The sequence below is a fragment of the Peromyscus californicus genome, unplaced genomic scaffold (assembly GCF_007827085.1).
Source record: "Peromyscus californicus insignis strain IS unplaced genomic scaffold, ASM782708v3 Scaffold_4__1_contigs__length_199733344, whole genome shotgun sequence".
Lineage (NCBI taxonomy): Eukaryota > Metazoa > Chordata > Mammalia > Rodentia > Cricetidae > Peromyscus > Peromyscus californicus.
Genome location: NW_026294562.1, coordinates 177289267 through 177316965, shown reverse-complemented (window position 1 = coordinate 177316965; position 27699 = coordinate 177289267). Strand labels below are relative to the sequence as shown.

General features: G+C 47.6%; 2 protein-coding genes across 4 annotated transcripts; both read left to right on the top strand.

Annotated features, from left to right (window-relative positions):
- Positions 1-425: 425 nt before the first annotated feature.
- Positions 426-7881, top strand: LOC128094432 (myeloid cell surface antigen CD33-like). Of its 2 annotated transcripts, none has more exons than XM_052712813.1 (5): positions 426-986; positions 1178-1456; positions 4136-4241; positions 4557-4638; positions 7008-7881. In XM_052712813.1, exons 1-5 carry the CDS (start codon positions 542-544, stop codon positions 7131-7133), a joined length of 1038 nt encoding a protein of 345 aa, XP_052568773.1. In that variant the 5' UTR covers positions 426-541; the 3' UTR covers positions 7134-7881. The 2 variants fall into 2 exon arrangements, with proteins under 2 accessions (XP_052568773.1, XP_052568775.1); XM_052712815.1 differs by having other exon boundaries at positions 427-986; positions 4139-4241.
- A 7967-nt stretch (positions 7882-15848) lies between these two features.
- On the top strand, positions 15849-27699 carry Siglec10 (sialic acid binding Ig like lectin 10). Of its 2 annotated transcripts, none has more exons than XM_052713511.1 (11): positions 15849-16154; positions 16244-16621; positions 16757-17035; positions 17866-17913; positions 18279-18536; positions 18757-18804; positions 18901-19158; positions 19231-19515; positions 19783-19870; positions 19952-20078; positions 27193-27699. In XM_052713511.1, the coding sequence occupies exons 1-11, from the start codon at positions 16115-16117 to the stop codon at positions 27457-27459; spliced, it is 2076 nt and encodes a 691-aa protein (XP_052569471.1). In that variant the 5' UTR covers positions 15849-16114; the 3' UTR covers positions 27460-27699. The 2 variants fall into 2 exon arrangements, with proteins under 2 accessions (XP_052569471.1, XP_052569472.1); XM_052713512.1 differs by having other exon boundaries at positions 15850-16154; positions 19967-20078.

Sequence of the window (27699 nt, the reverse complement as noted above, 5' to 3'; positions counted from 1 at the left end):
CAGGAAGTGAAATGGCTGGGTGGAGAGAGATACATAAGGCGGGAGGAGAAAGGAGCTCAGCCTTTTTGGCTGAGGAGTTGGTGAGGTGAGAGGTGGCTGTGGCTTGTTCCTTTGCCTCGCTGATCTTTCAGTATTTACCCCGATATCTGGCTCCGGGTTTTTTTAAGACTAATTAGGATTCGTGCAACAGAGTAGACCTGATATGTCCCCTGTGTCTGGTTCTGACTTAGTGGTAGGGTCCCCTCCCTCCCTCCCTCCTTCCCTCCCTCCCTCCCTCTGCCTCCTTCCCCTCCCCCTTCTCTCTCCCTCCCCCTACTCTCTCTTTCCTCTCCTTTAGGTGGTTCTCTAACATCTGTTGGGGCCTTAGCCTCAGGGTCTCCATCTGCTCTGTGGTGAGGGTAGGAACAAGAGTCCTCTGTGGTTCCTCTTCTGTGAACTGAAGTCTCTGGCTTCTTTCCAACTTCAGAGGATTCTGCAACACTTTCTCTTGAACCTGACCTCCCATCTCTACTCCCTCACAGAACCCCAGGAACTCTTCCCGATGCAGCTGCTCCTGCTGCTGCTCTTGGTGTGGGTACATCACTGGACACTCAGAGCCAAGCCTTCTACTGCCACAGAGTGCAAGGATGAGAGATACAAGGTGGAAGTGTTGGAGATGGTGCTGGTACAGGAAGGTCTCTGTGTCCTTGTGCCCTGCACATTCACCGGTCCTAGAACCTATCCTGTTCAAGTTTATGGCTCCTGGTTCCACACAGGGGCCGATAGAAGTCAAGACTCTGCAGTGGCCACAAACAACCCAGAACAGCAAGTGCTGAAGGAGACCCGGGGCCGATTCCACCTCGTAGGGGACATGCAGAGCAACAACTGTTCCCTGGATATCAGAGATGCACAAAGAGGTGACAACGGTTCCTACTTCTTCATGGGAAAGCAGCAAAGAAAGTCACAGTGGAGTTCCTGTGGGAAGCCAGTGTCTGTGCATGTGACAGGTAAGTTGTAGGCTCCCACCATTGGGGAATGTCATGGTGCCACAGGACAGGACTGGGATGGGACCCCGTTCTGAAAGTGGCTGAGGCTGGAGCATCAGGACTCTCACAGGAGCTAGATCAGAGTCAGGCCTTTCCTCCCAGCTGCACCTCACCCACTACCTGATCCTACATGGCTCCCCTCTCCTCACCAGCCCTCATATACAAACCCCACATCTTTCCGCTGGAGACCCTGAAGCCTGGCTGTCCCAGAAACCTGACCTGCTCTGTGCCCTGGGCCTGTGAAAGGGGGACACCTCCCATCTTCTCCTGGATGTCAGCTGCCCTCACCTCCCTGGGCCCAAGGACCACTCTCTCCTCAGTGCTGACCCTCACACCCAGGCCTCAGGACCATGGCACCAACCTCACCTGTCAGGTGACCTTTCCTGGAGCTGGTGTGACTGTGGAAAGGACCATCCAGCTCAATGTCACCTGTGAGTAAAGACAGAACACCCTGGCCATGAGGATGCAGAGATAGGAAGATGGGGCTGGAGAACCATGGTGGGTGAATCCTGAAAACCTGGTGAACTAGGGGCACAGAAGGGCACAGAGCCTGTTCCTCTACTAGGCTGATTCCTGGGATGGTGTCAAAGGTAGCTGCCTTATCTCATGCTCACCCCAAATAAAGAGAGAACCCCATTCTCTGTTCATATGCTACAGAGAACCAAGATTGCTGCCTTACCTCATGCTCACCCCAAGTAAAGAGAGAATCCCATTCTCTGTTCATAAGCTACAGAGAACCCTCAATCCATGCCTCCCAGGATGTGGCCAGCAGTTGCTGGGGACGTAGCTGAACCAACTTCACTCAGACTTGATGTGGAATGTTCATCATGAACCATCCATCAAGCCTCCTCCCCAGTGATTTCTGATACTTGCAGGGATATCCATGAGAGACCAGCAACCTCTCCCCTGTCCCTCTGTACAGATGTTTTTCCTCCAGTCAGTGACCCTCCTGGGGGAATTTTTATAAAATGATTTTTAGTTTTCCGATTGGCATAAGTTCCACAGTAGAAGTGAGTAGTAAATACCAGAATTTCTTACACACACGCTGCACCCACAGTCTACAGCCTCCTGTGACACCATGAGATGCTCCATTGTCACAAAGGATGAGTCTTCACAGACATGTTGCCATGACCTAGAGATCACAGGTCACATCAGGGTCCACTATTTGACACGTGTATGATGGGCTCCACCATAATGGCGTCAACCAGAATGTTAGCTCAACTCTAAAAGTCTCTTGGGGATGCTTTGTTAACATTATTGTTGTTACTGATGTTGTTGTTTGCTGCCAGTCCTGAAGCTCTTAACCCTGACCCCTGCCCAGTCATCAGCACCCCCTACCCTGCCCTGTTCACGCTGTGGTCTTTACTGGACAAAGAGCCTATAAGAGCAGAGGAGATTCCCTCGGTAGTGTGGACAAGAAATGCTGAAACAGCTACCTGAATCTGTGTGGGAGGATCCCAGGAAGCACCGCCAGGCAGAACCACGTGGGCTCTCTAGGTCTGATTCAAGGTCCAACAACCATCCTCCTAACCAATCTCATCTGCCCTCCTCTGTGGCACAGATGGCCACGTTGACCCTGAGGGATGGGCAAAAGAGACCCGGACAGGGACTCAGATAGCATCCTTGGGAAGAAGAGAGAGGAGAGTATGAATCCATGCACTCTCTGTCACTGTCTGTAGTTGGATGCTTCAGAGAGCAGGATTCTGGTCCTGCTGTTACCAGCACATAGTTGGGGGGGGGGTCATCTTTTTGCTCTATTGGGGTAGAAACCATAGTTGGTCAAGAAGCTTGTAATGGTCTTCATCACTTTCTGATCCCTGTTCCCTGGGTGTTTGGCAGCAATGAGCAGAGGCAGGTGGCAGCTCCTAGTGTTCCAATTCAGCAATTGTGTCAGGATCACGAGCCCTACAAGAGTGACACTTCTGTCTAGACTGAGGGAATTTCTCTGACTTGAAAGCTCCCTGGAAACCTCTGGGTTCTTGGACTGTATTGTCCTCTGACTCCTCACACATTCATAACTTTCTTCTCGGCTTCCTCTCAGCTCTCTACCGCTCCTGCTAGCTCTCCTTCTGATGGCTTCTTCTTCCTCCTTTGGAGATTCCGAAAGTGTCAGAGGCTGGCTGCCTTGTCCCCTCCACGCTGCCTGCTGACTGGTCAATAGCTGTTCCCTTTCTCTCAGCTGGCTACACCCTTACTATGCTTTCTCTTCTGCTTTCTTCTTCTTGGTACCAGTTCAGCCTACACTACTGAAATAGACCAGAAAAACATTTCCAGAGAAGCTTTTCACGGAACCTAATGCTGCGACACCTATGTTTCCCAGCCCACTCTGAAAGAAGCTAATGCAGCCTGTGTCTATAAGCTAAAAGGGTGTTTGGACCAATCACAGCCTCACCTCTTCACAGGGGTCCCTTTCTTCAGCCACTGGGGAAAATGCTTCCACTCTGGTTCCAGTTAAAATAGTTGCAGAGTCATTTGGAGTTCTTTGAAAATTGTGAAAGCAAAAAGTCTCCTACAAACTCTTCCAAACCCCTCTGGCTGGGGCTGGCCCTTCAGGAACCAAGACAACCAGCTGTGAGCTGGGAAGTGCTCCAGCTGTCTGGTGTTTGCATAAACACAGAGTAGCTAGCTGCTGGCTGCTTAACTAAGAACCCTTTTGCTCAAGGGAGCCAAAGCAGCAAGGGACAATCCAACACCTAGTGACTGGGGAGTCTGATTGCCCATCTCGCAACATCCTTGCCTACTTATGAGAAAATAAACTTCAGAAGGAAGCCTTACAACAAGAAACATTAACCTTCACAGAGACTTTCACAGATTTCAACATTACATCACCAGCACTTAGCATCTTCCCAGTGCTCTGGGGAGAACTGTCCTCCTCATTATTTGTCTGTGTGTTTGATGTAGAGATTCCAGGTAGAGAGGAACATGGGTTCTGGGAGAGATGGACTCCAGTGGGCTCAGGTGGACTGCGTGCTTTATCTGAGATTCTAGAAAAATAACGAGCTCCTGTGGTGGGAAACAGACTTTGTGTCTGGACCCCATCTCAGAGATGAGAGCCCTGGAGAGGTACAGGCTTGCTCATCAAGATCAGAGCTCACCTAAGTCTCCTTCAGCAGGGAACCCAGGAAGAAAATCAGCTTCAGGAGTGATTCTGGGAGCCATCGGGGGTGCTGGTGTCACAGCCCTGCTCTCCGTCTCCATCTGCCTCATCTTCTTCATGTGAGCCTCAGCTCTGGGTCAGGGACAGGTGAACGGGGATACCAAGAGGAAGGGCTGAGAGGGCTGTGAGAACATGTGGCCAGAACACAGGCTGCAGGGTATTGAGAACTCAGGTGGCAGCCACTGGCAAGCACAGACCTGCCCCATCTAGATGTCTAGATGTCTAGGAAGTAAGAGTAGTTCTTGTCACAATCATGTCATAAGGGACACTTGACAAGTGCTCCTTAGACCTATCATGGTCCTATATTCTATGATCATGACCATAACCCCTAGTTTGAGGAAACCAGGCTGAACAAGTCTTTTGTCTCCCACCAGAGTGAAGGCACACAGAAAGAAAGCAGCCAGGACTGCAGTGAGCATGAGCCACATGCACCCCACTGTTGAGTCACTTTCCCAGGTAAGTGCCACAGGGACCCTGGAGCCCTTGGGACACTTCCTTGTGGGAGGAGAACATGGTGGCATCCCATTAAGCATATACAGATCTGAGCTTGTCGCTTCCCCCTTACTGATGGTCTTGATATACGTGTAGTCTTTAAGTATAGTGAGGCCTGCCAATCATTAGACCTTTGCTATTGAAAAAGAGTATAGAAAACACTTTCTAGGAAGGATGGGCTTGCTGGGCCATGTGAAGCTACATGAGGCAACATCAGGTCTGTTCATCATCAGTGAAAGTGAGGGGACAACATAGACAGGAGCCCTGACTATGGAGTTCATTGGAAATAATTAATGGAACAGGGTGAGCAGGCTGGGCAGGCTGGGCAGCTTAGATCAGCTACTCTGAATATCATGGCTATTTCTATTCACCTGGTAACCGAACCTGGGGTTGTGGGGTAGAAGGACAGAGGCCCATTGTGTCAGAGCTCCCTAAAGGATATGGTTGGGTTAGATGTAGGATTGGGGTATGCATGGGAAAGGTGCACATGCAGCCAGCTCTTTCAATGTCCCTAGAAACTCTCTTCCCAAGAGAAGCAGCACCTCCAGGGTCAAAAGCCCAGATCAGAACATCACAAACACAGTCATCAACCCCTGAACACACTTCTCTTGATGTCTCTCCATCTCTGTGATGGTACTTGTGTCCCCCTACCCAATCAGCACCCAGCCCCTGTGCATCCCATCTCCTACCAGTTCTTTCTCTGCAGTATGTCACAAAGAAATGTCTGATGTTTCTGAATATATAGTGTAGTGCCAATCCATGGAGTGTGTGACCAGGGGACAAGTTCCAGGCCAACCTAGGCTACACAATGAGATTCTGTTTCTAAGAACAAAATACAACACAAAAACAGAGGTGTTGACACAGTCCAGGTCCAAATGATGGATCTGGATGAGAGTGAGATTCAGCATACACCTCTAAGGAAGACTCAAGAGGTAAATGAATGCCTGTGTATTTGTAAAACAGCTTGCTGTCTCCATCTCATATGTGTCATAGATGACTCATAGACAGTTCTAGATGTCACCAATGGCCATAGAGGTCACACATCACAGTTCTGTGGTTGCCATGAATAGTTTAAAGAACTGAGCTGCCAATGCACACAGCCAGCCCTGCAGATGGAGGAAATCATGAAAAGAACCATCACTCTGGTTCCTAAAAGGATGAGGAGTCTCTGAGATGTCCAGGTGAAAATGGACAGTAGATACCAGAGCCTGGGGTCAGCAGACTCTCCACATCAAGGTCTAATGTGGTTGAAACCACAAATACAAGGAAAGCCCACACAAAATGCACTAAACCCGCCATCACTCAGAGTCAGAAAGATGAAGGAGAAGAGGTAAGAAGACTGGGAAGAGAAGCCACTGAGCAGAGCCATCTGTGAGGAGAGTGCAGAGATGTGTCCTGTGGTCGCAGGTGATGACAGGGTGTCAAGGAGGGGACTGAGTGTTGTACAGGAGGCCAGGAGTGAGAATGGAACTGGTATTTAACAAAATCAAGTGATTTTGATACTCAAAGGTCTGGGAGCCGAATGGAAAGAAATCCCTCTTACCAGCAGGAACTGGGGAGAGAAAGGGAGGCGAGGGGGTGGGCACTATGGGTGCTAAGCATGCTTTTGAGAAAACTTGTACTTAATCAGAGCTGGAAAATGGGCCAGTAGCAGGAAGTGGCTGTGCTTTGTAATTATCAGCCATTTCTATCAGTGTCCAGTGCTATGTCTCCAGAGCATGACACACATTTGTCTGTGACAGACATCTCAGGCCTGCAGTAGCAGGACTCCCATAGTGTTCCCACCACATGGAGACCCAAAAAGAGAAGCTAGGCTCTGGGGAAACTGCTGTCCTTTGGCCTCCCTCCAGTTCACATACGTGATCACAATACCAGCCATCATGAAGCTTATGTCTTCATCCTTCTAACACCTGAGTCACGTGACCCATCTCTTGTTTCTCTGTGGATCCATCTTCAGCACATGAAACATCTCAGGGAGACCTGGGGTGCAGTTCATGTTCAGTAGATTGGTGACCTTGTAAAAGACCCAGCCTCTTTAAGGCTTGGTTTTCCTGTCTGTAAAATGGGTAAAATAATAGTATTTTCCACCTAGGTCCTTCAGAGATGGCCATAGAATGTGGAAAGCAATGTGGGTGGCTGGGGATAATGGAAGCAACACATACAAATGAGTGGAAAGAACAAATAAATCAATGTTGTGTAATCAACTGACACTTCAGAAACGCTTCACTGGAGTGAATGAATGTCCTGTTGGAATGAGTTCATTTCCATAACCTTTTCTGCCCTCATCGGGTTCCCCCAGGCCCACCCTGACTTTCTTCTTTCTCTCCACACAGTGTCAACAGCAGGACTCCAAGGTTCACAGCCATGTTGAGGACCCCACCTTGGGGATAGAGCAAGAAGTACACTATGCGTCCCTCAGCTTTCACAGGTCAGCGCCTCGGAAGGAAACCTCTCCCTAGTATGTAGAGATATGGACCCATTGAGGAACCATCAGGAACATCACTCTTAGCTGGAATACTGTGTCTTCTGTGACTGATTTTCAGAGACTTTCCATCATACAATTCTGAGGTTTCTGCTGAAGCAAAGTCTCTCTTAATTCCCTTGTGAATATATTTCTCTCAAGACCAGTGAACTGGGCATTGAATACTGTCTCTCGCATGCCCAAGTCTATAAAGAATGCTCATATCACTGAGGAAAGTCAGGACAGGAACTCAAGCAATAAGTTGAAGCAGAAACCATGGAAGAGGGGCTGGAAAGGTAACTCAGAGGTTAAGAACATGCAGTTCTCTTGCAGAGGACCTGAGTACAGTTTCCAGCACCCACATCAGGTAGCTCACAAGCACCTGTAACTTTAGCTCTGATCAGAAGCACGTACCCACATTGACCTGACTAGTTTATTGTCAACAAGTTATTTGATAATAGAGACTCCATTGAGGAAATGACCCTATAAGATTTGTCTGTAAGCAAGTCGGCAGTGCATTTTCTTAACTAGTGATTGATGTGGGAGTGCCCAGCCCATTGTGTGCCATGCAACGTATGAGTAAGTGGTGGTTCTGGGTGCAATAACAAAGTGAGCTGATCAAGCCAGTAAGAAGCACTTCTCCAAATCCTCAGGATCAGTTCCACCTCCAGATTCTTGCCTTGAGCACCTGCCCTGATTTTCCTGGATGATGGACTGTTGTCTGAAATAAACCCTTTCCTCCTCAAGTTGCTTTTGGTCACGGTGTTTCATCACAGCAATAGGAAACCTAAGACTGGAAATGGTACCAGGAGTAGGGTATTTCTTGACAGACCTGACCATGTTTTGAGGAGGATTGTGAAAGGACTTTGGAACATTGAGCTAGGAAAGTCATTAAGTGTTCAGAGTTTAATGATCTACTGTGGGAACTTAGAAGATAATGCTGAGAGCAGGGCAAACAATGGAGGCTTGTTTTCTAAAGTTTCAAAGGAAGCAAAGACTCCATTGGAGATGTGTGATACTTTGAATTAAGAATATGTGGTTCTGGTCAGTTGGGGAATCAGCTGTAATTAACAAGAGACCAGCACCGTTGAAGTGAAACCCTTTTCAGTCTCAGCTCTACTGAGACAATTGATGCCGGTCAGCAGAAGCCGAGAAATCATCAGTGATTAAGAAGAGACCAGCATCATTGAGGCGAAATCTTCTGGGAAGTATTTCTTTAGTGTTGGCACACAGAAACTGTGTTCCAGAGGGGCCGTGCTGGTAACTTCTGCTGACAGCCGAACTTGGTCATGTGTAAGAGTCACTGAGGTGGTACTGAAAAGGCATGAAGGGGTCATGGAGAGCAGATGAGGCTTGTACTGTGCATCAGAACTGGAATCCATGAAGAGAGGTCCAGAGAGGCCACTGGTGAGGTGCAACCTCAGCTGCAGCAGAAGCCCCAGGTCTGAAGAGGCAGTAGAGAGAAGATGGGACTTGGCAACACATGGCAGGATCAGAGTCCCTGAAGAGAGACCAGAAGAGACTGTTGGTGAAGGTGCAGCCCAGTTTCAGTGCAGACCACAGCATTTTGGAGATGCCAGCACCATGGGATGACCACTGAGGACAGCAGCAGCCATGCAGTGGAGCTGACCTGCACCTAGGAGACAAGCTGTGTGTCTGCTGTATATAGAGAGCCAGAGAGGTACCACTGCCAATCGCTTTGGAGCCCAGATCATGGGTCCCAGATGTCTGACACTGAGCTTTATACTGCTAGACCTTAGTTTTGTTTTGATCTGAGACTATACCCTGGTTCTTCCCTCTTGGATAGAAAGTACATAACCTATGTTTGATTTTACAGAAGTCCACAGTAAAGAGATTGGACTTTTCAAGAGACCTTTTGAGAAACTTCACTCCCTCCCTCCTTGTTACCTAACTCTTCTTGTGGGTCAGGAATGGCTGTTTTGCTCACACCTAATTTTCATTTTCTTTCCCTTACACCTGCCTTTCATCTTCTCCCTCTTCTGCTTTACCTTCCAAGCCAGAGACTAATACAGAGGATCACATCTGCATATCTTTCCCCTTTTAATTCTTCTCTCACAAAGGCAAGTTCCTTCTGGAAAAAAACTCTTAGTCTCACTTGCAGGTCTCACTGCCCAGGGAAGAGGCCACACAGACGCCACCATAGCTGCTTGCTGTTATACCACACATGTGCTGCTTTAAATGATTGCAATTAATTATTCTATATTCCACCAGCCATTGGAGAAACAAATACTATTGTGACAGACCTCATTTATTAATAAGTGCCACCCCATATGAGGTAGAGGAAGATGGCCACCTTTTGGTTCCCTTCAAGAATGCTTCCTTATCAGACAGCTCAGCCTCAGTTACATGCCACTCATAAATAGGGGCCCCACCAGTGCTACTATGGCGAAGAGGCAGGCCATCCCAGATGCAGGGAAAAGGTAGGTGTACAATAATCACCCCACCACTGGCCAGCCTTCCTACAGATGAGTGTCACTTGCATTCTTATGGCCCATTGCAGGCCCCATCGAACTGCTCTTCCCCACACCGTCTCCAGTTTGGTCGAACCCTGTGTGAACCCCATCTGAATGACTTGTCCTGGGGAGCCATGAACAAACTTCTACTCACTCCGGCATTGTGTATCAATTTCCTCCAAGAGAAAACCATCCATCTTGGAGGGAAGCTCACAAAAGTCACAGGATGTTTTAAAGGAGAGTAAAACATTCTACCCCGCCAAAAAGCCCATCACGCTCAAGATGTAAACCACTCAGAAGCTTCAGGAAGTCCCTAAAACTGACCAGATTCACTAGATTCCTCCCTCCCCAAGCACACGTAAACTTGGAATTCTAAGAGACCCTCAGACAAACTGGGTGCCTAGCAGAGGTTCAGACTGGTTGAGCCGCCTAGCCTTAAGGGGACACTTTGTGAATCTTGTCACTTTCTTGTACACTTCTGTAACTCTCCTGTAACTTAGGTGAGCCTCCCTCCTTCCCCACATGAGATATTTCAGTCAGGAGGAAACAACTACACAGCACCAGCCCACAGGCGGGACCCGCCCCGCCCCAGGGGAGGGCGAGCTAGTGCTGGAGTGAAGGAACAGCGCAGACAGAGTGCTAGCTGCCCGAGGAGCCTCTGACACTTCCTCTGGTTGCCCAACTAGTCTTCCCTTTCTCCTCCCGTCCTCTGTGCGATCACATCTCAGAGGAAAAGAAAAACTGCCCCTGGCACTAGAGAGACGGCTCAGGGTTTAAGAGCACTTGTTTCAGGCAGTGGTGGCGCATGCCTTTAACCCCAGCATTCGGGAGGCAGAGGCAGGCGGATCTCTGTGAGTTCGAGGCCAGCCTGGTCTACAGAGCGAGATTCAGGACAGGCTCCAAAGCTACACAGAGAAACCCTGTCTTGAAAGCAAACAAACCAACCAACCAACAAAAGAGCACTTGTTTCTTTCCAACACCCACGTCAGGCAGCTCACAAGCATCTATAACTCCAGCTCCAGGGTATCTGACACCTCTTTCTGTCCTCCACAGGTAACTGCACACATGTGCACACACACAGTGACACACATGCATACATATAAAATAAATCATTTTAAAATATCCACTGCACTGTATGAACTGTGTCCTGTGGCTAAAACAGACATAAAAGTACTTGTCTTATGGGGGACATGTATCACCTTCAAATGACACCAGGTGTCAGTTTGCTCAGGCCATGGTGACAAAGTACTTCAGATGGAGCAGCTTATTCAACACATTTATTTCCTTACACTCGATGTCTCAATAAATCTTATCAAGGATGAGCAAAACAAGACCTAAGTTATGTTTGTCACTTTGTGGGCACATTAGCCCACAGACTGGGGAAATCATAAAGAAGCTCACAGTTGGAGCCCAAAGTGGATGAATGTGTCTGGTGATGGCCTTCTAACTAACAATAGCCACAGACTACATAAGACAGGGAGATCCAAAAGACTAGGCTATATTTTTTATACTTTATTTTATTTATATTTGTATACTCATGCATATTGCTTCCCATGGAGACACCCAGAAAAGGGTGTTGGACTCCCCGGAGCTGGAAGTCACAGGTGGTAATGAACTGCCTTATGTGGATGTTGGGAACCAAACTCTGGCCCTATTCAAGAGCGATATCCTAGTTTGCTTTCTACTGGTGTGATAAAACACTGACAAAAACCAGCTTGTGGAGGAACGGGTCTATTTGGCTTAGAGATTACAGTCCAAATGAAGGGAAGCCTGGACAGGAACCTAGGAAGTAGAAACTGAAGCAGAGACCACGGAGGAATGTGTTTACTAACTTAATTTGCTCTCTTATTATACAACCTTCTAAGGGGCGGCATGAACCACAGTGGGCAGGACCTCCCATATCAACCATTAATCAAGAAAACACCCCCACAGACTGAAAAGACATCTCAATTGAGGTTTCGTCTCCTCAGAAGAATCTAGCTTGTGTTAAGTTGACAAAAACTAATCAGCATAATGTATAGCCCCAAGGAAACCACTGCAGTGACCTATTTCCTCATCCAGGACTTTTCCACTTTCTGCCATGTCCCAATAATGCCATCATATTATGAACCCATGGAGGAAGTCATCCCATCTTGATCTGTCTCTGGAAAAATCTTCATAGACATGCCTAGAGGGGTCTTCACTAACCTCCTACGCACTAAAGATGACAATCAAGATTAACCATCACCCTAAAGGAGTAATATGAGTAAGCTGGTTGGGGGAAAACATGATCAGGACAATTAGAATATGTGAAAAAGAACAGACAATTTGATGGCTATTCTTGGGTGTCCAACTTGACTACACCTGGAATTAACTAAAACCCAAGTGGAGGGATACACTTATGAGAAATTTCTTTTGTTTGAACTACTTGACGTAGGAAGAATCACATTTAATTTGGACTACACCCTTTGGTGGCAGCCTATATAAAGGACATAAAAGAAGGAATCTCTCTCTCTATTCTCTCCCTCTCTCTCTCTCTCTCTCTCTCTCTCTCTCTCTCTCTCTCTCTCTCTCTCTCTCCTGCCTCCCTGCTTGTCCTCACTCTCATCTGGCAAGTCCATTCCTTCACTGGCATTAGAACCTAGTTCAGGATTTCAACATATACTGAAGACCAGCTGAGACATCTAGCCTCAGGGACTGAACAACTACCAGATTCTTGGACTTTCTGGTAGACAGCCATTGTTGGAATAACTGGACAATAGTCTGTAAGCCACTCTAATAAATCCTCTCCAGCCAGCAGATCACACAGGGAGGAAGGATGTGGGAGGACAAAGACAGTCTGTCACTCAGAACATGAGCCTGCAGGGACATTTCACACTCAAACCCTTCGTAGCCCTACTCCAATATGGCTAGTGTCCTTATAAGCAATCAGGTCACACAGGCACACACATGGAACACCATGGAACATCACAAGAAGAAGACCGCTACCTACAGGCCAAGAAAAAAATGCCCTCCAAGGAAACCAACTCTTGCTACCAACTTCCTCAAATGTCCAACTCCAAGGACTATGAGGAAGTAAATGTTTATGGTTTCAGCCACTCAGTCTATGGTTCACTCGTCCCTCAGTATCCATGGGATAATGATTCCAGGACCACATAGGAATGCTCAAGTACCATATCAAATGTGTAGTGGGCTAGAGCTGTGGTGTAGCTCAGTCAGTGGAGTGTTTGCCTTGCCTTCACAAAGCCCCAAGTTCTATCTCCACTATGCACAAACTGGATGTAGTAGTACATGCCTGTCATTCCAGCACTTGGAGGTGGAGGCAGGAGGATAAGAAGTTCATGATCATCCTCAGCTACATAGTGAATTTGCCTCTATCCTAGACAAAACATTTACACCACCACCACCCCGAATGCTCAAGGAACATTGCGGAAAGAATGTAAGAGCCAGAAGATAGAGAAAAGAGCTGTAAAACGTTGACTTCTGAGCATGACTCAGCATGGCACTCTCGAACTCACAGCAGCTGGGCTGACTTGCACTGGGCTGACTCTGTCAAGAGTCATAAATGGGAAAGAGGCTTGTGGGGACCTGCCCCCCATGAAGTGTTGGCTGCTGATAGATTCTGGGAAGGAGGGAGTCACTGTCTTCAGTTGTGTGCTTACTCCTGAGCCCACCAGACTCCAGTGGATGGTTCCAAACTCATGGTCACACAGATGGGCCTGGTTAAAGTGGGTGGGTCACAAAATAAAACAAAAGGACATAAACGTGAGGAAAGGGGCATTCCGAGAGGAGGGAGGCTGGCCGGGGTGGAACGGAGATAAGAGAGGATGGTGATGAGAAGGGTAAGGATGTATCACACACGTGTGAAATTATCAAAGGACAAGTGACAAAAATGGATAATACTATGTGTCCTAGTCTCTTCCTGTTGCTATGATAAAGCACTGACCAAAACAACGTGGGGAGGAAAGAGTTTGTTTGGCTTAAAGTCCCAGGTCACAGTGCATCACTGAAGGAAACCAAGGCAGGAACTCAAAGCAGGGACATGGAGGGAATAGATGCTGAGACCATAGAAGAGTGCTGCTAACTGGCTTGCTCCCTCTGGCTTGTTCAGCTTGCTTTCTTAAATTGCCCGAGATCACCTGCTCAGGAATGACACTGTCCATGGTGAGCTGGGCCCTTTTTACATCAACCAGCACTTAAGAAAATGCTTCACAGACATTCCTATAGGCCAAGTCAACAGAAAAAAAATCCCTCAGTTGAAGTTCTCTCTACCCAGGTTTGTCAAGTAACAGCTGAAGCTAACAATGACACTATGGGTGGTGTGTGCACTCCTGTAATACCAGCACTCCAGAGGCTGAGGCAGAATAATCCTGAGTTCAAGACCAATCTGAGCTAAATAGCAAATTCCTGGCTGACTCGGGCTACGTACATAGCAACACCAGATAGATAGATAGATAGATAGATAGATAGATAGATAGATAGATAGATAAGCAGACATCATAGAAAATAGATTTAGTGCTGGCAAACAACTTCTGTATATCTTCCTATGAACATTAAGTCATTTCTGAATTATGTATGATCCCTGACACAGTTTAAGCTCTATGCACACTTTAATATTTGGTGAACATTGGTCAGGAAAAAATCTGCATATTTTTGGATAGATACATTATTTATACTTTTAGTCAATGATTGCTTGTATCTCTGGAGACAAAACCCAGAGACCGTACTTGACACAGGTTAATCCAGAAAACATGAGAACCAAACATGGTGCAAAGATTAAGCCAGTCAAAATTCCTGCCCAGCAAGGATTGGGGAAGGTCTCAGGGTTCCATCCCTGGTAGAGGAGCTCTTGGCAGTTGATAGCTCCAAAAGGAGAGTCACTATCCTTTGGAAATGCAACAACCACCCAGTAAGTTGTCCCTGCTCCAGCAGACGACCCCATGTACACATAGGCAGCACTAATTGGACTCAATGGGTTTTTGTTTGTTTGCTCTAATAAGGACATAAAGTTGAGAAATACAGCATGACACTATTTCTAAGGAGTCATGAACTATCTCCTCATCCCAGATAGAGAACCAATGACAGACTTGAGTCTGGATACCCAGGAGGAGAAATGACTCAAATACAGCTCCATCACAAAAGCCCACCTCATGATGAGTGACAACTCACCAAAGTGAAACCTAGAGGGAACTGCATAGCTTGCAGGGGGCTCAGCAGGTTGGAGAGTGTCTGTCCCAAGCAGTTCATCTGGTTTCTGCTGCTTCTAGGTGCCTCAGCCGGTCTGAGCCTCTTCTAGGCTGCTCAGTGTGTCTAAGTGTCTCTTAACAATCCTCACTGCTTATATATGCTTTGTGGAATCTAATGAATCTGCTCAGTTTCAGAGACTTCCTGAAAGTTGGCCACATCTCAAGGGTGGAAGGGAGTCAGGGCAGAGCTTTAGCCCTTAGAGGTCCACCCCCAGGTGACCCACCTCTATCAACCTTTGCTCCATGAACTTTCAAAGCAGCATCACCATCTGGGTCAAGCTTCAAACACAGGAGCCTGTGGGAAACACTTTGCACTCAAACTACAAAAGCTTATTACATGCGTGCACACATGCACGCACGTGCGCGTGCGCGCGCGCACACACACACACACACACACACACACACACACACACACCCCACCCTTTAGGTTGCTTGATTCCTAGTACCAGTGGTCAGCCCCATATATGGAAAATCGTATCAATGCATGAATTGCAAGTGGGACCTTCTGTTCTCTGACTAAAGAGGAAGGGAAAATGGGAAATTGTATTGAAGCTGGTGGGTACTTCTAGAGTTCAAAGTGTCAGTGGCTCAGCAAGGATGATGAAGGGGCAAGACTAAGACCAGTCTATATTTACCTAATTAAGGGAGAGGCAAAGAAAAAGAGTGTGGTGAGGAATATCCAATTACATTTGAACATCAGACAAACCAAAAACTTTTTTAGTGTAAGTAGGTCCCATCAGATGTTTGAGACATTTTCATACCAAGAAACAGAATGAATATCCTTAAAAAAAGTTGTACATCAGTTTAGCCACGCATTCTGAGTTTTATGTGGTGACACCAGCTCCTTCCAGAAGGTCTCACTCCTCTGCACCCACCAGGACCGCCTTCGAGAGGCACCCAAAAAACTTTTACTTCTGCTTTCTTAAATGACCTAGCACCTAAAGGGAAAGTCCCCAACCTAAATCCTTCCACAGCCAGGTCCCCAGGCTAGACACAGCCCTGTCCTTTCCCTCTCAGGCACCAGGGACAACTGGGAAGGACTGGTTCCAAATGTCCAAGTTCCAAATGCCCCACAAAACACGGAGTGGGCAAGTGGATATGGGGGGAGTGGATGAGAAAGGGAGAGACCATTTGGCCTCAGAACTTGCCATCAGCAGTTCGTCTCGCACCAGTTCCTGGGGCTCAGCTTCCGCCTACATTTCCCTTCTCTCTTACCCCAGTCGGTCACAGCTGGGGAAGGAGGCCAACGTGTGCAAGTCTAAGATCCCCCTAAGACCGCGATGTCACTGCTGCTGTTTCTGTTGTCCTTGCTGTTGGGAGGTGAGTGGGCCTGAGGCCAAAGTCATCCAAGTTGGGGCTGGGGTTGGTGCTGGTGCGGGGGCTACAGGCCAAGCCTCTGTCTCCCTCAGGATCTCAAGGTCAAGACAGACAATACAACCTACAGGTGAACAGATTGGTGAAGGTGCAGGAGGGTCTGTGTGTTGTCGTGCCCTGCTCGTTCTCCTCCCCCGAGAACCGCTGGTTGGGCCTTGCCCCAGCTTACGGCTACTGGTTTAAAAGCATCAGAAAACCAACACTTAAATTTCCGGTGGCCACAAATAACAAAGATAAAGTGATAGAACCAGAAACCCAGGGGCGATTCCAGCTCTTGGGGGATCTCCCAAACAAGAACTGTTCCTTGATGATCAAAGATGTGCAGTGGAGAGACTCAGGAAGGTATTTCTTCCGGGTGGAGAAAGGATCTGAGAAATTCAGTTTTCCTGATGGCTTCTTCCTGCAAGTGGAAGGTAAGAGTTGTGGACATAGCAGGGACCCCCTGACTCTCACTTGGGGAGGGACAGTGGGAGATAAACTGTGACGCAAAGAAGACAACTGCTAGGAAGGGGTAGCTGAAGCCACGGGATTGGCACCCTCTCCCTTAGACCTGACTCACAAGCCAGATGTCTTCATTCCTGAGATCCTGGAACCTGGGCAGCCAGTGACAATTGTCTGCTTGTTTCCCTGGACCTTCAAGCAATGCCCAGCTCCTTCTTTCTCCTGGATGGGGGCTGCCATCTCCTCCCAAGAAACCAGACCACACACCTCCTATTACTCAATACTCAGCTTTACCCCAGGACTTGAGCACCATGATACTGAGCTCACATGTCAAGTGGACTTCTCTAGGAAGAGTATACAGAGGACTGTCCAACTAAGAATGGCCTGTGAGTGTGATATGGTGCTTTGGGCTATTCAGAGTTCTGGTGGTGGGAGGTAGAGAATCCCCCAACTCCATACTTAGGAAAGTTCATGGAGGTACTGGGGATGTAACTCAGTTGGTAGGGTGCTTGCCTAGCATGCACAAGCATGTACAAGTCTCTGTTCCATCCCCAGCACCACATAAATGAGAGGTGGTGGTGCACATCTGTATTCCAGCACTCGAAGATCAGGAGTTCCAAGTCATCACCCTTGGCTGTATAGCACATGCACATATTAGAATACATGAGATCTTATCTCAAAAGAGAAAGAGGGTTGCTGGGGAGATGGCTCAGCTGATAAAGAGTTTGACACACAAGTGTGTGGAATGGATTTTGGACCCTCAGAACACACATAAAAGCTGGTCAGGTATGGTGGCCCACTGGTTACCTCATTGCTTTGAGGCAGAGAGAGACAAGTGAGCCTCGAGGCAAGTTGGCTGGCTAGATTGGCTGCCCAATTGGCAACCTGAGTTCAGTGAAAGACATTTCTCGGTAAACAATGTAAACAGTGATGATTCAGAAAGGCACCCTACATCAACACCTAGCTTCCACATACATGTATGTGCACACATGTGTACCTATACACACATGCATATTCACCACATATACACACATTCAAAAAAAAATGGAGGAAGGCGCACCATCCTGGGTGTGCCTGTGCCCTGCGAGGCAATGGTTGCTTCATTTCTGTCTGGTCACTTGCCTTCCCTGGGATGGTGGTGCTTTTCTTTCCATGAGGACTTCTCATGGGGAAGAAAGCATTCCTCCTCTGAAGCTGGCTCACAATCTTCTCCCAGATGCCCCCAGAGATCTTGTTATCAGCATTTTCCGTGACAATGTGTCAGGTACGAGGGTCTCCTGGGGTGGTGTAAGGCTAGTCCAGTCCCCTTTGAAAAGTCTGGAGAGGGGATGGGGGGAGGGGGCAGGCCTGAACCCCTTCTGCTGCCTCCCTCTACCCTCTGTCCTGCTCCCTCATCCTTTCCTTATCTCTCTCTCTCTTTATCTCTGTCTCTGTGTCTATCTCTGTCAATCTCTGTCTTTGTGTCTGTATCTCTTCCCATATCTGCATCCATCTCTGTCTGTGTCCATCCTTCCTCTGTCTCTATATCTCTGCATCTGTCTATTTCTGTCTGCTTCTCTCTTCATCCTTCTCTATCTCTCTATTACTGTCTCTATCTCCTCCTCTCTGTGTGTGTCTCTTTGGTCTCAGAATTGCATGGGAACACCCCACATCTGGAAGTCCAGCAAGGCCAGTCTCTGCGCCTCCTCTGTGCTGCCGACAGCCAGCCCCCTGCCACACTGAGATGGGGCCTGGAGGACCGAGTCCTCTCTTGGTCCAGCCCTGTGAGCTCCAGAACCCTGGCACTGGAGCTACTCCAGGTGAAAGCTGGGGACTCAGGACACTACACCTGCCAAGCAGAGAACAGGCTGGGTTCCCAGCAACATACCCTGGACCTCTCTGTGCTGTGTGAGTGTGATCCACCAAAGGTTCTGAGGAGGGGAAGGAGGTGACAAGGTGTGGGGGGGCGGGGCACGGGGAAGCATCAGGCTTACAACAGTCAGACCACCAGGCGGCTTGTGTTGGGGACCCAGTGAGTGACTCACCCACCCACAGCTCCCATCTCTGGGAGGGAGGCTCTGCCCAGGGAGAAGGCCCACCTGGAGTCAGTTCCCCGTCTTCATTGCAGATCCCCCGGAGGACCTGAGAGTGACTGTTTCCCAGGCAAACAGGACAGGTAGGAAGGATGGACAGAGGAAGCTGGATGTCTCAGGGGTGCGGGTGGATGGGAGTCGTCGCAGTTGATGGTGACTCTGCCTCCTGTCCTCCCCAGTGTTGGAAATCCGCAGGAATGGCACCTCCTTTCCGGTCCTGGAGGGCCAAAGCCTATGTCTAGTCTGTGTCACTCACAGCAACCCCCCAGCCAGTCTGAGCTGGACCGGGGTGGCACACACTCTAATCCCAACCCAGTCTTCAGAGCCAGGGGTGCTGGAGCTGCCTCTGGTCCGGAGGGAACATGAAGGAGAATTCAGCTGTGCTGCGCGGAACCCTCTGGGTGCTCAGTACATCTCTCTGAGCCTCTCTGTGCACTGTGAGTGGGGAAGGGACACCTGGGACCTGGGACCAGGGGCCACCTGCTGACCCGTCTTCTCTCTCCCCACAGACCCCCCACAGATGCTCAGATCCTCCTGCTCCTGGGAAGCTGAGGGTCTGCACTGCAGCTGCTCCTCCAGAGCCTGGCCCACCCCATCCCTGCGCTGGCGGCTGGGGGAGGGGCTGCTGGAGGGGAACAGCAGCAATGTCTCCTTCACGGTCACCTCCAGCTCACTTGGACCCTGGGTCAACAGTTCCCTGAGCTTCCATGAGGAGCTCGAGCCCAGCCTCCGGCTCAGCTGTGAGGTCTGGAACACACATGGGGCCCAGAGCGCCTCTGTCCTGCTACTGCCTGGTAAGGGCCCTTTGGGACTAAGCTTCTCTATGGAGGGGCTGAGTGGGATAGGCTCTGTGGCTGGAGCAAAGTCTGGGAGGATATGGACCTATGACCTAGGTGTGTGTGTAGAGAAATAGAAGAGAAGGCATGACACCCAGCCCAGGATGCAGTCATGTTTTCCAGAAGGAAATAGGGAAGAAGCCTGGCCACAGTGTGCAGCAGGAACTGGAGTCCAGGATGCTGTGTGTAGGACTGCATACAGGGGATGTACTCCTTCTCTTGCAGATAAGGACAGGTCCACAGCGTTCTCCAAGGGAGTAGTTTTGGGCTTTGGGATTGCAGCCCTCCTTGCCCTCTGCCTCATCATGATCATGTGAGTTGGAAGGAGTTGTTGGGGGGCCTGGGATCTAGGCTTCCTCAGAGAGGGCAGACGGAATAGTATACAGCAATGTAGAGGCCATTTCCTCAGCGTGAAGACCCTCCAGAAGAAAGGAACCCAAGAGGAAACCTCAAGACCCAAGATCTCACGGGGCAGCACAATCCTGGATTACATCAATGTGGTCCCCAAGACCAGGTCCCTGGTGAGTTGCCAGCTGTGCTTTCTGAGTCAGCATCCCCTGCTTCTTCTGCACATATCCCTTCCATAACCCTCCTACACCTTTGCCTTAGAGGCAGGAAGCATCCAAGATTAGATGCAAACCCTGGTTCCCTCTGAGCCTTCACGTCTTCATCTGTTTCCAAGTCTGAGGAACAGAACATGGACTCTCTCCGTAGGTGGCTTACATTTCTTCCGTTATTGTCACCGCCAAGGGATAACTAACTTTGTGTAACCACTTAATTCATAGTTGCTGTGCTGGGGATAGAACCCGGAGACATGTGCCTGCCTGGCACACTCACCCCTCACTGGGGGATTCCTAGGCCACACTTCCAGTACCTCTTTGGTGGATGCTGGACAAATGATGTATCACTGAACTACATCCCCAGCCCTACCTAATAATTATTAATGTCCTTGTGGTATGGTACATCCTACTGATTAAATACAGGACTTGAAGTAGGCTGTCTGAGCTCCTGTGCCCTGCCTCCTCTTTTTTTTTTTTTTAAATCATCATCTTGAGCAGTTACTGAATTCTTCTGTGGCCCAACTATAATATTGGGATAATAGGATAATAGTGGTGGCTGCCTCCTGGGAATATATAATCTGTAAAATATTCAGAGGAGTCTGTGGCCCCTATTGAGTTCTCAGTAAACATTAGGTACAAGTGTGAGGTCACATCTACCTGGTGATGACTCAAACAAACACCCATGTCTCTCAGTGTCTTCCCTGCACTCACTTATCCAACCCTGCAGGCAGCGTCTACACTCAGACATCAATGGGCGTTTCTTACCTGAGCCTGTACAAAGTCAACTTCTGACCAGCCTTGCCCTTTCTGCTCCGCTTTCACTTGTCTCTCTCTCTCTCAGCAAACATTAACAGCTTTCCCCGAGTAATCTAAAGCCTTTGCATGATCTTTTGCTCCTGATCCTCTTCAAAATACACCCAAACCACCTCACCATAACCTTCCCTCAACTCCACAGTCCATGTGTCACTCCTCATCTGGACACCATTGCTACTTTCTTCATGACCTCCTCTGATTCTGTTCTTGTCCTTTACACTCTATTTCTCTGCGTGTGACATCCTATAGAAACCACACAGGCACACCTTTCCTCTGAATGCTACTCAGCCAGAAAAAGGAGCAAACTCTTGATGCATAAGACAAATTACACGAATGGAAAGTCTCTGAATGGTACATACTACATGATTCCACTTATATCTCACTGACAAAGTAACGAAATTACAGGGACCAAAGACTGAACATGTGGCTCAGTTGGTAGAGTGCTTTCCTAGCATGCACGAATCCCAGGCCAGCATGAATGTGAGCATAGTGGTGCATGATAAGCACTCAGGAAGTGGAGGTAAGAGGATGAGAAGTGCAAGGTCATCTTTGGCTATGTATAAAATTCAGAGCCAACCTGGGCTGCGTGGGACTGATGAGTAATGATAACTGAGTAAATGCTTGTGATTAAGGAAAGCAGAGTGATGAGTGAGACTCTGAAGGCCAGCAAGGGGGTTGCTCCACGATGATCCAGGGTCCTGAATCTTGACTGTAGTGGTCACATGTGTTTACCTGCACTAGTATGATGAAAACAGTAACAAAGGGCCACAGTCTGGGCCTGCACTTATTCACATAGGGAGCAACCTTGAGGCCAGGCAGATTTTCCCACATGCCCACCTCAGGAGTACACCCCTGAGCACACTCAGTTAAGGAACACACTCCAGAGAATGAATGCCCATCTCAGAAGCACAACCCTGAGCATGCCTAGCCAACTAAGGCAACACTCCTGAGCATGTTTAGTTAAGGAACACACCGGTGCTCAGTTTAAGGTCATAGTTCAAGAAGGAAACACAGCAGAAATGCCTCTGGGAATGCTCAGAATGGCCTAAAAAATGGATAGGAATACTTTGAAGGTGAGTTAATAAAGGAGTCTCCCCTAGAAGGCAGGTAACAAAGTACGTTATATGGATATCAGCATCCTTCTGTGAATATTGTATCACAGTTAAGGTGTGACCACTGGAAAGCTGGAGTAAGGGTGCAGGGACCTCTCTGCACTACTTCTGTGACTTTTTATTTTTTAGAAAGGCTCTCATGTACCCAGGCTGGCCTCAAATTCCCTTCATAGCCAAGGATTTCCCTGAATAGCCAAGGGCAACCTTAAACTTCTGATCCTCCTCCCTCCACTCTTAAAGTGCTGACATGTGCCACCATGCTTGATTTATGTGGTGCTAGGGATAGAGTCCAGGGCTTTGTGCATACTAAGCAAACACTCTACCCTGAGCTACAGCATTGGTCTTACTTTTGACACTTTCGTAACTCTATGATCATTCCATAATGTAAAGTTGAAGAAAATAAAAAATCAAAACACCTCAATTTCCTATTAAATCCTCCATCAATCACTTCTTCTGATTTCCAAAACCATCTCCAGGGACTTTGTAGTAGACAGCTTCCATTTGTTTTACAAGACTGACTGTGTAGTCACATAAACCATCTTGTTCTTTTAATTTTTCAAAATTTCAAATTTATTTAGTATTATTTATCAGTATTATTATTGGGGAGTGTGCATTGCATAGCACAGTGCACATGTGGAGGTTGGAGGCTAACTTTCAGGAGTCAGTTCTGCAAGTGTCACAGCTCTGGAGAGAAAGGTAGCCTGACTTTTCAGGAAGCCAGGCTATACCTAGGGACACAATAGGACAGCTCTGGAGGGTAGAGCCGCAATAAGACAGCTCAGCCTGGAAGGAAAGGTATCCCTCCTGACTTGTTCAGGAGTCAGACAATGCCTGAAGCTGGGGATGTGGTGGGGGATGGTCTCCCGCAGGATATAGCAATCCTGCTCCTTTCCTAGAGAAAGCCATTACACCTGAGCTTTGCTCCACCCCCACCCCTTTAAGGGGGCTTCCCAGCAAAGTTCCACTTCTCTCTGGCCAAAGATGTTGCTTTTTCTTCTTTACTCGGCTAAAGGGGAAACCCCTGCAGAAATGTAGCAATCTCTTCCGGCTCCAGCTAAAAGTTGTTACTTTTTTCTGCTCTGCCTTGCTCCGCCCTCTTAAGAGACTGTCTCAGCAAGTTTTTTTCTGCTCAGTCCCCCTAAGGGATAACTCAGCAAGGTTCTTCTATTCTGCACTGGTGAATGAAGATCTTCACCCAAGACTTCCGAGAATGAGATTTATTTGGGAAGGAGGAGTCCAGGAGAGTGGCTGACTCTGCCAGGTTGGGAAAGCGCAGCCCACAACTGAACAGGCAGAGGGGTTTATATAGGCTTCTTAGGGGTGGAGTTTCTCCAGAGAGATTTTCTGCTCGGGGATTGGTTAGTTTTCCTGCTCAGGATTGGTTCGTTTCGTTGGTAAGGGGCAGAGATGGCTCTGATTTCAGGGCCAAATTGTGTTTCTTTCACTGGTCCTTTTTAGCCTTTTGGTTCTAATTTGAGGTCCAGGGCATATTTCTTTCACTGGTTCTGATTCTGGGGACAAAGTGTGTTTCTTTGGCACTGGTTTCAGGGTCAGGGCATGTTTATTAAGTTCTGGGTTCAGGGCTAAAGTGTTTCTTTCACTGGCTCTGGTTTCAGGGAAACCAGAAGTTTGCTCTGGTCCTGCCCAGCTCCACAGACACCGCAGCCACTTACAAAATAATCACTCAGAGGCTTATATTAATTAAAATTGTTCAGCCATTAGCTCAGGCTTGTTATTGACTAGCTCTTACAGGTCTTTGATGCAATTGAAGACTAGATAGTTATAATTATGGTTTTCCTTGGTTTTGATAGGAGATAAGGTAGCTATGGAACCTTGGACTCACAAATATAGGATAGGATATCTTCTTTGATTTTTACCAAATACAAATAGATTAAATATTATAACTATAATTCTTGCTTGATAACTGTTTTGTTATATATAATTTTGCTATGTTAAAGTTAAAACTTTTCTTTTAAATAGAAAGAAAAGGAGAAATGATGAGTGATGGTGCTCTGCATGCTGTGAATGTGTTGTTCCCATTGATTGATAAATAAAATGCTGACTGGCCAGTAACCAGGAAGGAAGTATAGGTGAGATAAACAGACAGGGAGAATTCTGGGAAGAGGAAGGCTGAATCAGGAGTCACCAGTCAGACATGTAGGAAGCAAGATGTGAAGGCAGAACTGAGAAAAGATACCAAGCCACATGGCTAAACATAGATAAGAATTATGGGTTAATTTAAGTGTAAGAGTTATCAATAGTTAACCTGAGCTAATGGCCGAGCAGTTTTAATTAATATAAGCCTCTGTGGGTTCAAGCGGCCACAGGGCCGCGGGAGCTGGGCAGGACCAGAAAAACTTCAGCTACAGGTGACTTTCTTTCACTGGCTCTGGTTTCAGGGCCAAGGTGAGTTTCTTTTACTAGCTCTAGTGGGTTTCTTTAGCTGGCTCCCTTTCCCTACAATCCCCCCTTTTTGTTTATTAGTAAACAACAGGGGTTGGAAAGGGGGCAAAGTTGGCATCGAGGTTCTTGGGACAATCTTGATCTTCATCCTCAGGATGTAACCATGAGCTGCAGGTCTCTGGCTCCATAGCTAGGGGCTGGTAATCCTGTAATAGTAACTGGTTAAAATTCTGGTTAGAAATCCTTTGGCTCTGTTGTTGAAGGAATCTAGACAAGAGGTTTATGAGGCAGGGTGCAACTAGCAGGATTAGGAAAAAGAGGAGAAGAGGGGTGAAGAAGAGTAGCATCCAGTTCTATATCTGACTATCAGTGATCCACTGGCTAGAATTATCAAGCTGTTTCTGTTCTTGAAGATCCATTTGGAGTTGTTGAATGTTAGCTTTCACTACACCTGATTGGTTGATATGGAAACAACACTCTTCCCCAAGAAAGAGACAAAGACCACTCTCTGCTGTTAGTAAATGTAATCCTCTCTGATTTTATAGTACTGTGGTGACTAGCAAGTCTATTTGTCCCTGAAGGGTAAGGACAATCTGAGATGCCCATTGGAAATCCTGGATGAGTTACAAGGAAAGCCAATGGTCAATAGCTAGGGAAGTAGTCAGTCCTGCTGTTCCAGTGGTTACACCTGCCGCTATGCCCAGGGCTGATAGAAAAGGTATTGCTTGGGTTGTTCATTTGTCATGCCTTGCTGCTTTGAACTTGGCGATGAGAATTGGCAAGCATTCTTCACCAGCTGCCACCTCTAATTTGGGGAACAGAAATACCAGGGCACAAGTCCCAGACCACCTAGAAGGTAAGCAGTGATAAACCTGAGTACCATAGAGAATAGAGGCATTGTGAATGTTTGGACATAGGGGCTAGGTGACAGTACCAAGGGTAATGGTATTATTTCAGTCTGCAGAATCCAGGGTGCCCACAAAGTGTGTCCCTGAGGAGTTAAGGCAGTCTGTGATACCAAAGAGAGGAATGTGGGCGTCATAAGGGGTGGTAGTGACATTTGGCTTGGAGCAATTAACAAATGGTATGGTGAGAGAATCTAATAGGACAATGGGTGAGGCTACAAATGGTGGGTGAGAGTTTGACCCCGGAGGGACACACAACCAGCATTCTCCAAAGAGTATTACTCAATAGCTGATATGCAGTAGTTAGGGTCTGAAACAAGAGATGGTGTGACAGGAAGGTGGGGTCAATATCATTTTTAAAAAGGTGATATTAGGGATGCAAGAACCTATGAGGAGCTTTGGACCACTTCTTTTACTGTGTCTATACCTAGGGGTCAAGAGAGTGGGATGTGTACCTTCTGTATTTTGAGTGTGTCTGGTGGATGGCTATGATAAATGCTATAGTAAAACTTCCGATCTGAGGTGCCATGGGTTCTTAATTAGGTGTAAAAGATTCCCATTCTTCATAAAAGGCAGAGTGTTTTCCTGAATATGCATTATGTCTCCAGCAGTCTCCAGATGCCACCGCATGAGTGTTGTGGTTGAACTGCTAGGCCTATGTCTCCTGGACCTCAAATCTCCATACATAGAGTTGGCTAGCAATAGGGGTGAGTGTGAAGATGGTCTTAGGGCCAGGTGTGTTTCTTTCACTGGCTCTGGTTTCAGGGCCAGGCCAGGATGGGCTTCTTTTGCTAGCTCTGGTGGGTTTCTTTAGGTGACGCCTTTTCCCCATGAGTTCTGTCTTTCAATTTTAGGTCCCAGGAATGGAACTCAAGTCTCTAAGCTTGCATTACAAGCACCTTTACCCACCAAGCCATCTTTCTGGCCTCCATCTTGTTCTTTCTTAAGCACACCCCCAAACTCTGTTAGAATGCTTGAATTTGTTGTTTCCTTCCTTCAGAGAATTTCTCAGAAACTGCATGGTTCCTGACTTCATTTAATACTCTTTGCTTGATAATCACCCCATCAAAGATGCTCAGAATGACCTGTTCACTTATTATTTGGCATTTATATATAATAATTGTGTCTGTTTATACATACCATGTGCCACTATACTCACACAGTACAGTGATGAAATTGGGAATTATTTCTTTGTGGTGAGACTATTTTATCTATAGCTATGACTCTTCTTTTAATTTTGTTTAAGGTTTTTTTTGTTGTTGTTGTTGTTTTTGTTTTTTTTGGGTTTTTTTTGTTTTTTGAAACAGGGTTTCACTATGTAGTTCTGGCTGGTCTGGAACTCACCCTGTAGACTAGGCTGGCCTCAAACTCATAGAGCTCCACCTGCTTCTGAGTGCTGGGATTAAAGCCATGCACTACCACACTCAGCTTATACTTTATTTTTACTCCTAATTGTGTGGTTTGATGTGTGTGTGTGTGTGTGTGTCTGTGTGCGCGCGCGCGCGTGCACAGTTCTTGCAAGAGCCAGAAGAGGGCTCAGATTGCCTGAAGTTACAGGTGGTTAGGATCTGCCAGGAGATGGTGCTGATAAGTGAACCCGGGTCCTCTGGAAGTGCAGCATGCACTCTTGACTGCTGAGCCATCTCTCCAGCCCCGGCCCCTGCTTTTCCTTCTTCACGGCACTCGCCACTTGCCATTATTATACTTTCACTCATGTGCTGGCTGTTATTGCCCTGTGTTACTCCAAAGCTAGAGCCCCGGTTCTAAGCCAGTGCCTGGCACATGCTAGCTGCACAGCTGCTTGCTGAGTGAATGAGCGAAGGATATTTGCTATCCCCTCAGGTTCGGAATCGGAAGGCCAAACCAGACACCCCTTCCAGGATCCCATCCCCGGACATTCACTCCCCTGAATCAAAGAAGAAACAGAAGGAGCAACATTTCACTTCTCCTGGTTGCCCAGACCCCAGATCATCCTCTCAGGCCCCTGTCTCTGAGAATAACCCAGAAGAACTCCATTATGCTGCTCTCAACTTCTCTCGCCTCAGACTATGGGAGACCCAGAATGCTCAAGACACTTACACTGATTATGCTGAAGTCAGGTTCCACTGAGGGTGTCCTGGGTTTTAGGACTGAGCCCCCTGCCCCAAAATCATGCAAATTCTCTTCTTAAAATAATTCTCAGGGGGCAAATGTGCTTGCCACCAAGCCTGGATCCACATGGTGGAAGGAACCTCCCACAAGCTGGCCTTTGACCCCCACATGCCTCCCAGGTGTGCATTGTGGCTCACGCCTGTGCATGCACACATATGTAAGTTAAATAAATAAATATACAGAACAATTTATTTTAGA

Excerpts from the sequence above, each read along its gene's own strand:
- LOC128094432 (XM_052712813.1), top strand. The coding sequence starts at position 542 with ATGCAGCTGCTCCTGCTGCTGCTCTTGGTGTGGGTACATCACTGGACA. Across the intron at positions 987-1,177 it reads AGTGTCTGTGCATGTGACAG|CCCTCATATACAAACCCCAC; the intron begins GTAAGTTGTAGG and ends TCTCCTCACCAG. Across the intron at positions 1,457-4,135 it reads CATCCAGCTCAATGTCACCT|CAGGGAACCCAGGAAGAAAA; the intron begins GTGAGTAAAGAC and ends AGTCTCCTTCAG.
- Siglec10 (XM_052713511.1), top strand. The coding sequence starts at position 16,115 with ATGTCACTGCTGCTGTTTCTGTTGTCCTTGCTGTTGGGAG. Across the intron at positions 18,537-18,756 it reads CCTGGACCTCTCTGTGCTGT|ATCCCCCGGAGGACCTGAGA; the intron begins GTGAGTGTGATC and ends TCTTCATTGCAG. Across the intron at positions 19,871-19,951 it reads CTCTGCCTCATCATGATCAT|AGGCCATTTCCTCAGCGTGA; the intron begins GTGAGTTGGAAG and ends ACAGCAATGTAG.